Source organism: Seriola lalandi, unplaced genomic scaffold (assembly GCF_002814215.2).
Source record: "Seriola lalandi dorsalis isolate HSWRI2012SDOR001 ecotype SW California unplaced genomic scaffold, Sedor1 jcf7180002054693, whole genome shotgun sequence".
In the NCBI taxonomy this organism is placed as follows: Eukaryota; Metazoa; Chordata; class Actinopteri; order Carangiformes; family Carangidae; genus Seriola; species Seriola lalandi.
In genome coordinates, this window is record NW_019525246.1 from 109,314 (window position 1) to 119,607 (window position 10,294).

At 42.0% G+C, this 10,294-nt stretch overlaps 1 protein-coding gene across 1 annotated transcript in view; it reads right to left on the bottom strand.

Moving 5' to 3' along the window:
• Positions 1 to 10,294, bottom strand: part of slc35f1 (solute carrier family 35 member F1) — a 35,765-nt gene that overhangs the window by 19,571 nt on the left and 5,900 nt on the right. The window contains exons 2-5 of the mRNA XM_023423756.2: positions 8,417 to 8,592; positions 7,000 to 7,127; positions 5,391 to 5,550; positions 5,080 to 5,236 (exon numbers count right to left, since the gene is read on the bottom strand). Of these exons, the coding sequence (XP_023279524.1) occupies positions 5,080 to 5,236; positions 5,391 to 5,550; positions 7,000 to 7,127; positions 8,417 to 8,592 (621 nt within the window). The remainder of the gene's footprint in view (positions 1 to 5,079; positions 5,237 to 5,390; positions 5,551 to 6,999; positions 7,128 to 8,416; positions 8,593 to 10,294) is intronic.

The following is a 10,294-nucleotide window of genomic DNA, read 5'->3' on the forward strand; positions in this document are numbered from 1 at the left end:
GATGTTAAAATCATGTAAAAGTCGGCTCTAATACACTCCTAAAGACTTGGTACTCTCGCCTTGACTCGTCCCCCTTCTCTACCGGAAGTATGTACACGATTTTATTTTTTTAGTATTTGCATGCACTTCCTCTTCAGACAGTGGAGCAGGTTCGTTAACTCTCGGCGCCATCTGATTAATTGTAAATATTCAACATAAAACTTGTTTAAATGTTTGTTAGAAGGTTCAACGTGTTTTTAAACGGACAACGTGAATCACATTAGCCATGTAACACAGCTCACTGTTAGGTTAGCAATTAAGCTAACAAGCAAAGTCGGGATGTAGTTGAAAAAATTTGAAATCTGTGTTGGAGCTGTGCCAGCATTGTGAGTGAAAGCAGAATGCTAACGATAGCACCAGGTGTTATACCTTAGCCATGTTGGCTTAACTGGTTAAATAAAATGGAATTCGTTTTGTTTGTGATTGCTAAAAAATGTATAATTTTGCAGTGGCTTTAATCCAAATAAGACTAGCAATTTGCGGAGTTTTATGTAACCTAAAACTGTGAGGATAGTGTTAAGTTCAAACTGCAAGGAAAAATGCTTGTTGGTTGACGCTGTGTCTGTGTCATGTGCGCTGGAACTTATTTTTGCAAGGGATTGCTGTTCAGTATAAATGTGCACGCATGATATCTGCAAGGGCTTACACACTTTCCTTAAGCTCCTTAGCTTCAGTGAACAATACAGATGCTGCCTGAGGTACTACTGTATCTCTGGTGCCATTGATTAGCTCCCGCTAACGTTACCGCTAAATCTCTCCCCAAGTTTAACTGATCCGGCTGGCCTGGGCTACATTGGGTGCTAAGCAGCACATGATTCTACATAGAGTTTTGACAAAGTGTTTTTTGTTTACCACTCTCCACCGATAAGTGATAACTCTCGTCCTTTATGATTAGATATGTTTGAGTTATGAATGCTTGCTAGCTAGCTAATGATCCTAGGTTGTCTATCAGCATTATATAGCTTACTTGTTAGGTACTGATAAATGCCACATCGCTAAATGAGCAAGCATTCATAACTCAAACATATATGAGACTCAGCACCGTCAGCAACCCCCTTCCCACCCCATGGTTTGATTTGATCAGTTTATGTGAAACTGAAAATAGCGAATTCCTGGAGGGACTGTTTCATTCAAAAGCAACTGTCTTGTTGTGTAGCAGTTTTAGCATAAAACATACTGTATCATTTATAAAACCAAGTCTTGGGTGAGGGAGGGGGACTGTTCTACATGATGTAATGTGAGCCTTCATGAGAACTCCTTAGTCAACTTTATTCATCACATCTTTGCGCAAATGCACGCCCACAACGACATTGCTCCTTGCGCCTCTGCTGAAAGGAATTCTGAGTGGGACACTATATTGCCACTTATTAGATTTTTTTGTTACAAGGGATTTTGCAGATTGAACAATCTAACAAGTAGCTTATACATCTGCTTTGTTTTAATCAATGATAGTGTATTTAATTGTACTCTACTAGTATGAAGAATATGACTGCAGTTTTGGTTAATTCTGGTGGAGGTTTAAACTTAATGACAGGTGTCCTGTAAAAAAATATTTTTTCTTGTGTTTTCAGGTTGCTGCCCAGAATATGACTTGGCACTGTAAATTGTGTTTAACTTATTTCACCACTAGAACATATTCATTTAAACACTGTAGACTGCAGCACAGCCACTTTTCAAGAATTAGCCCACTGCCATGCATCTATGATGATTGCATGTGTACATTTCAGACACTTAGTGCACTGAGTACTCATTAGTCAAGATACCATACTCCAGAACATAGCAGCAGTGCAGGGGAGATTCAGGAATCTGTGACATTCAAGTGCCCTTTATGCACATATCAGCAGGTTTTTTTCTGAGTCTGTACTCCTTACACACATAAGAACACACTTAAAAAAGCATGAAACAGTGGCATGCCCATACAAAGATTGTAACTATAGCACAAATGTATACTCCTCATTTAATTCCTGTAAAAGTAGAGTGCACCAAGCGAGTCTTGCATCAGACTTTTGTAATGACATTGTCTATGAGCATACTCAGAATCTCCAAGCCACTAGCTCTGATGTCACTGGTGATTTGTATGAGTGTCCAGTTCAGAGCACAGAAAAAGAAGATGATGAGCAGTGGGATACTTTGAAACTAAAAAATCAGCTCAAACTTAATGCAGCTTCTTTATTTCTAAAGATGCAGGCTATCCTTCATGTGTCAAACACAGCTACACAAGAAATAGTGGACCATTTGAATCAGATCTTCTCTTTATCTGAGCCATTGATCAAGGAGGCAGTTAATGATATATTGCAGATATATGGTCACAGTATTACAGATTCCACACTCAATGAAGTTGTCAGTGCTGTCATGGACTCTAATGTTGTATTTAGCGCGACCTCCAAAGGTGCAGAGTTGTGCTCTTGTAAGCGAAGAAAGACATTTATAGAGCACAACTATCCATTGGTAATGCCAGTAAAGGACCATTTAGAGCCACCTGGTCATACCATTATGTATGTTCCAATCCTTCAAATGATTCAAGAGCTGTTTAAAAACACAGACATCCTAAGCAAGATCAGACAACCAAACACTGAACCTGGTTATATGTAATTTCGTGATGGCTCTCATTTCCGTGAGAATGAGTTACTCTCAACAGAAGATCTACACCTAGCAATCCAGCTATGTATTGATGAGCTTGAAATTGCTAACCCTCTTGGCACGTTACGTAAAATCTACAAACTTTGTGCTGTATACTGGGTCCTTGCAAATGTGCCGCCCAAATACCGATCAACAATGCACATTATGCAACTAGCTGTGCTAGCTAAAGTGACAGACCTCCAGAAATATGGATATGCAGCTGTACTTGCTCCACTGGTTCATGATGTTCACACTCTCGAACAGGATGGTGTGTTTATTGAATCTGTTGGTCAGAATGTGAAAGGCACCATCTTTTGTGTTTCTGCTGACAATCTGGCTGCTCATGGATTAGGTGGCTTTTTGGAGTCATTCAGAGCAGATTATGTTTGCAGATTCTGTAAAACAAATGAACAGTTTCAAGCAACTGAGGTCAAAGAGGAAGAGTTTGTTCAGAGAACCAAAGCCAGTCATGACCTTCATGTACAAAATGTCCTCAAAGATGAGAGTTTGAGCAGCCAATTTGGGGTTAAAGGTGATTGTGTTCTGCGTGAGTCACTTCATTACTTCCACCCCATCACAGGTTTTCCTCCAGATCTACTACATGATCTTTTGGAAGGAATCATTCCAGTTGAGCTTGCTCTTTGCATTAAAGAAATTATTCGTCTTACGTACTTCAGTTTAGAGTATTTGAACCAAAGGATCACATCATTCCCATATCTAGAAAATTAAAACTCAGCTCTTGTCCAGTCTCTGTTGATGCACTGATTAAGATTTTAAAAGAACAATTGGGTTTGGACTGTGACTTCAGTTTGCAATATGAAGATCCAGACATTGATGGAAAACTCACTTCCCTAGTTGACATCGAGGAGTTACCACAAAAAGCTTCTGTTCATATTTCATATGCACAAGATTCCAGTTCTGTTGCATCGACTGACACTTTCAGATATGTCATCCCCAGAACGTCTAAGCAGATGGCCTCCAGGTCCTTTTCAAATTCCCACATTTGCATTTGATGTTGAGCTGACACTTCGAGATGGGAATACGGAATTCGAGAAGAATGGAAGACCTCTTCAGTTGGCAAGGGACCAAAAGCAGACTTCCGTCTACCATATATGGTTTCAAGGCTTACCCAGGTGATAAAGAGATAGCAATGGTAGCTGAAGCTCTTGTGACAGAACATGCCTGTTTAAGGGAAGCAGGATCTGACACTGGATGGAATGGCTGGAAGAACAGCATCAAGTTTAAAATGGGCAATTACCGGAAATAAAATAAAAAAGAGCTCTCAGAAAACATTTGATCAAGGATTGTTGATTTGAATGAAGCTGAAAGGGTCACAGAGTCACCTCAAAGTGTTTAGATCATCATCAGTCAAAAACTGTCTATAAATGGAGATGGTTCAGTTCTGTGGCTACCCTACCTTGAAGTGGACAGCCAGCTGAGATGACTCCAACAGCTCAACACAGATGATCAGTAATGTTATCAAAGAAGCTCAGAGTAACAGCTGAAGACTTAAAGGAATCATTGGACCTGGTTCACATTTCTGTTCATGTGATTTACACAACATGGTGCATGGAGCATGGTGTCCTGCCATAGACACCACGGAGGAAGCTGTTGCTCTCCATAAAAACATTGTTGCACCCCTGAAGTTTATAAAAAGCACCTTTACACTCCACAATGCTAATGGGAAAATCTTTTATGGACTGATGAAACTAAGGTTGAATTCGTTTGGGAAAAACCTGCAGCTCTATGTGTGGCGTAAAGGGCGCTGCATAATCCTAACATCATCATCTCAGAGGTGAAGCAGGGTGGATGGAGCTTCATGATTTGGGACTGATTTGCTGCCTCTGGACCTGGACAGCTCCACATCATTGAGGGGAAAATGAATTTGCAAGTTTATAAAGGAATCCTTTAGGATAATGTCAGGATGTCTGTCCACCTTCTGAAGCTCAGGGGAAGCTGTGTGAGGCAGCAGAACAATGACCCTAAATATCAAGTAAATCTACTTCAGAATGACTTTAGACAAAGAAAATCCACCTTCTGGAGTGGTCCAGTCAGGGCCCAGACCTGAATCCAGTAGAGATGCTGTGGACAGCCCTAAAGAGAAACGTGCAAACCAGATATCTTAAGAAGAGCTGAAGCAGTTCTTTAAAGATGAACAGTCCAAACTTCCTGCTGAACATTGAGCAGGTCTGATTAGCAGCTACTGGAAGCTATTGCTTGAGGTCATTGGTGCCAAATGAGGTTCAACCTGTTTAAATTTAATTGAATTTAATCCAAGGGTTCACTTACTTTTTCCACCAGCCCCGTGAATGTTTAGTGGTTGTGTTCAAGAAAGATATAAAAGGTTATAATTGTTTGTGTTATATTAGTTTAGGGACAATGTGTTGCACTGCCTCTGTCTCTAGCCCCACACAGACTCACAGCTGGATGCCACTGAAGAAGGATCCGAAGAGTCCCATCATGCCTAGGAACTCCACCCGGCTCAGGTTCTTCACAATGAACTCCTCACAGACATTAGAGATCCCGTACAGTGTCGCACCTCCCAGAACCAGGAGATCCCCAAACAGCTTCTGCTCTCCTGGAGGGGAGGGAAACATGAGCAGGAGACAAACACACAACAAAACCACAAGATCCACAAGAAGCACAACAAACACATCAAACACATCAAACACAAACCTCCAGGTGACTGCAGGTGTGTGTGTGTGTGTGTGTGTGTGTGTGTGTATACTCACCTAGACCTTGCTGCCGACCAAGTAGGATGTCAGCTCCCACCATGCAGCCGATCCCCAGCAAACACAGTCCTGCCCCAACAAAGTGTGCGGCCTTGTACCTCACCAGGAGGAAGAACCAAGACAGCAGCAGGACCACCGGGATGACAAAGCAGTCTAACAGCTGAGAGGAGCACAGACACACAGAGCAAACACATGATAAGTCCTGGGAGGGTTTACCACACTGGTCCAACATTAACCATCCAAATGGAACCATGGACGGTCCACCACCATAGCATGCTTCCCACCAACGTGGATTGAGTGGTTTGTGCCAGGCCTTCCCTCTGAGAAAGGCTGAGACCATGTAAACACCTAAGCTCCACCCACAGCACACGCAGGCTCTTATCCTTCTGTCTCATTTGTGTTTGGGACAATATCCTGCCAGGAGGAGAGCTGTCTACAAACTTGTATCTGCTGCAGTTCAATGAACTGTGTTGATTTGTGTTGAGCAGTATTACAGGACTCCTGGGTCCCCTCCAGGGTCCATTACAGGGTCCATTCCAGGTTCTACTCCATGGGCCCGGCATGTCCGTCTGATAAACTTCATGCTTCTATTGTTTTTTTTTTGCAGTTTCGTACTGGTTAAAGGAGATTACATCTGGTTAAAGGAGATTACATAGACTAATACCTCTGTCATGTAACTGATGTGTAAATGATGCAGCTGTACTCAAGTTCTGTGTCTAAATTCACTTACTTCCAGACTCTCACTGTTTTGAGAGGATGAGTGTGTCTGCATTGAAGTACTAGAAGTCAACAAATTCAGTGTAAAACAATGGACATAGTCACCATCTTGACTATGTAGCAAAAAGGGGAGGGACCACCAACATATTCTCAAACTTGTGAAAACAGCCGATGAGGAAGGAGGACAGTTCGACACTGCTGACGACCTTGTTTCCATGTCACATGACACAAGAGACACATGGGAAAATAAAATGTTCAATTTCAAGTCACTTGAGTAAATCAACTGACAGGTGACACTGTGTGCTACATGTGAGTGTACTGTGTACACAGTGTATTACATATGAGTGAACAGTGTAGTCAGTGTGCTATATGTGCTTGTACTGTGTAGTCAGTGTACTAAAAGTGAGCATACTGTGTGCACAGTGTGCTACATCTGAGTGTACTGTGTAGTCAGTATACTACATGTGAGTGTACTGTGTAGTCAGTGTGCTACATGTGAGTGTACTGTGTAGTCAGTATACTACAAGTGAATGTACTGTGTAGTCAGTGTACTACATGTGAATGTATTGTGTACACAGTGTACTACATTTGAGTGTACTGAGTGAAGGATCTGGTTTGAGACACATCCAAAGAGTGTTCACTACTCTGTCTGGTCTGTTTGAATGGGGAATAAGAGTGTACTAGCAGCTCTGTCAGGTTGCTTTGAGCTAACATGCTAACACCAGCATGCAAGCAGGTATAAAACTTACCACGTTGACCATCTCAGCTTTGTATCTTATCATGCTAATGTTTGCATTCTATACATTAGATTCTGCTACACATTAGAAGGCATAAGTTCTCTCTCACTTACACACACACACACACACACACACACACACACACGAGTACTAACCTGTACACTGGAGAGTGTAGTGTACTGGTAAGCCTTCAGGACCAGGTAGTTGGCCTCAATGTCTATCAAACCCAAAATCATGTACTTCCACCAGCGCTGCTTCAGAATGGCCAGCAGGTTCCCCTCCCCTGGTCCAACACACAGGAGGACATACACAGAGCACATCAACATACACTGTCTACACTGCTGCAGATCACACCACATAACAAAGAAAGTGACTGTAGAAACAACTCAACATTTTAGTGTGGTCATGAAGTAGATTTAACATAATTGTAAAAGGTACAAATACTTTCTGAATGTTCATACAGTAACAAATATATATATATAAAACCCTATGTCCCAGTCTGACACTGAGTGATCAAGTGCAGTCAGTAAAGGTCATCATGTAGAAAGGATAATATCCACCATCCTGATCATCAGTTCACAGACAACGTAGATTAAACTGTAGAGTTTTACCCAGAGGTAAACTCCAGCATGGAGGCAGCGACAAAGGACGCACACAGAGCAGTAAAAAAGAAGAGCCTGACTGTCTTATTTTACACATATTCAAGTTCACAGCGTAAAGCACCTGACTCCTCTTGGTGTTTACTGTACTATTCAACTCAATGCTGTTCATGGAATTAACACAATAAACCTATAATCTTAAGGTCCATATAGTATAAAGGTAGATGTCCATGTGTTGTTTGATTATAAAGCAGGTCTAGGTTCTATATTAATACTGTGAAAGTATCAAAGCTCAGTCCACAGAGAAATGCAGAGATTGAGACAGAGCCTTAAAACCAGCTCTGCGGTCACTGCTCTCAGCCACGCCCCAAGCCCCGCCCACCTGGACCCCCCATTAAACCTGAGTTTTTACCTGAAATCTGCTATATTTTTATTGGATCACTCGAACACAGTCAGCCAATCAGAAGAGAGGCTTGGAGCCTGCTCTCTTCTGATTGGTTCACCGACCTGTTATAGAGCTCCAGAGAGAAGCCTGAGAGAGGAGGTGTAGACCAGAAACGGCAGGATGTAGCTGAGAAAGTTGTACAACACCGGTGTCTTGGCGTGGAAGTCATCAGCCAGGTACACAGATTAATAAGATCAGGACCTGGCCCACGGGTTCTTAAAACCACAAATATATCTTTTTAGATCAACCCTTCAAATGGAATACAGGAGAAGAGGAAAATATGGAGCTTTAAGATCATCTTGTGTTTTAACAGAAATAACATTTAACAATTTATTCAGGAGGAATCTTTTAATGATTCACCTTATAAATCACACACCTGCTGATAATAAAAACTATCTGTATCCATGTTGGTGATTGTCGCCCTGTCATCACTTGAATCAAAACCACATTCTGTGATGTTGCCCTCTCCTCGTTTCAGTGTACTTACAGTATCTACTTGAGTCTACAAACACACTTGAGTTTCCGTACCTTGCCGGACTGCCAGTGTAGTGGTATAGACCAGAAACAGCAGGATGTAGTTGAGAAAGCTCTGGAACACTGGTGTGTTAGCGTGGAAGTCATCAGCCAGGTACTTGCTGGTCAGACCAATAGCACAGATTAACAAGGACAGAACCTGGCCCAGGGCCAGGGTCACTAGCAGGTCCCTGCAGAGGACAGAGACGTGGACAGAAGCTCATCAGTGTTTTATTACGTATGATTGCAAATCATGATCATCAGACAACATAACAGCAGCTCGATACATGTTTGTGTTAGTCATGTGACAAATAAACACAAACACATCACATTTATAGGTGCAGTGGGTAGCACTGTTGCCTCACAGCAAGGAGGTTCTGGTTTCAGACCCTGGGCCTGGGGCCTTTCTATGTGGAGATTAAATGTTCTCCCTGGGTCTGCATGGGTTCTCTCCTGGTTCTGCGGCTTCCTCCCAAAGTCAAAGACATGCAGGTTTAGATTAATTGGTGACTCCAAAGTGCCCGTAGGTGTGACGGTGATTGTGACTGGTTGTTTGTCAGCCCTGTGATAGACTGGCAACCTGTACAGGATGTATCCCGCCCTTGCCCAATGTCAGCTGGGATTGGCTCCAGACCCCCCACAATTCCATAAGGATAAGCAGTATGGATAATGGGTGGATGGACATCACACTCATACCTGCAATCACAAATTCTTTGTGTGAACACAACACTGATAACATCAGCTTTAAGTTTCGTGTCCAACTGATGAGCTCTGTTTGAGATCTGTACCACAACACAGAGCACTGGACACCACAGCAGGTACATTAGTGGATACTACATTTACATTTATGTAAAGAAGATGCCGGCACAACCACCTACATGACATCAGCAACAGAACAACAAATAGTAAAACTAGAAAATTCCGGAGAAATTTTGAATGTGAAATTTTGAATGTACCAATGTGATTGGTGCGTGTACTTCACGCCTCACGTTTCAATCTGCACGAAGGACATTACTTTCTGTTTCATTCATGTCGTAGAGACTTATCCTGACACTGACCTCAGTCACTGCAGGTGTCCCTCAAAAAGCCTTTTGAAGCTGTCACTACTTTCCAAAATAACCTCACACTGATGGTTTCAAAACCAAATTTGTCCCCACAATCATAGCAAGACATGTATACACATATGTACATGCACTTACAGAAGTTGATCTGCAATAAAGCTATAGTACTATATCCCCATATAGTGCATATCTTCTAAGATCAAACTATTGTTAACTACCTTAGCTCTTACCTTTTTGAGACTCTTATTTTGAAAGTGTATCCATGTTTTGGAGATGGTGTGTGTCTGTAAATGTCTGTCCTTCTATGTTTGGCAGTATAAATTGCATGTGTCATGCAGTATCCTCTTGCCTTCATATTTTTATAGGCATATTACACCTTTAAAAATAACTAAAAATTGGTTCACAATAGAAAGATTTTGTCACAGAACATTGAAATGTTTCTCTTTTTTCTATATTATTCTCTCTCTGTCTTATTTTCTGGACAGTTTTTTGGCCACTTCAAGATTCTCAGCCAACAAGTGTGTCAATGTTCCCATAATGTGTCTAGGACTTCTGAAGCACAGCTTGTGGTTGGAAATGCACAGACACTGTCAGGCAAAATGTGCAAGAGTTGGCAGGGTGGCTGCGTGGTTCTTCCACCAGTTGAGTGGATCTTCAGAAGTGCTTATCTCTTTCGTTTGTTTGTACAACAAGAATTCACTTGTTAGTTGGTCAGCAGGGGATGTGGAATGAACTGCCCCACCCCCAGCCCCACCTGTCTCTCCTGACTCTGCCATCTTTTCTTGATGGTGGACAACATCATTTTGAAGTCGGCTTTTCTTATTTTTGCCCC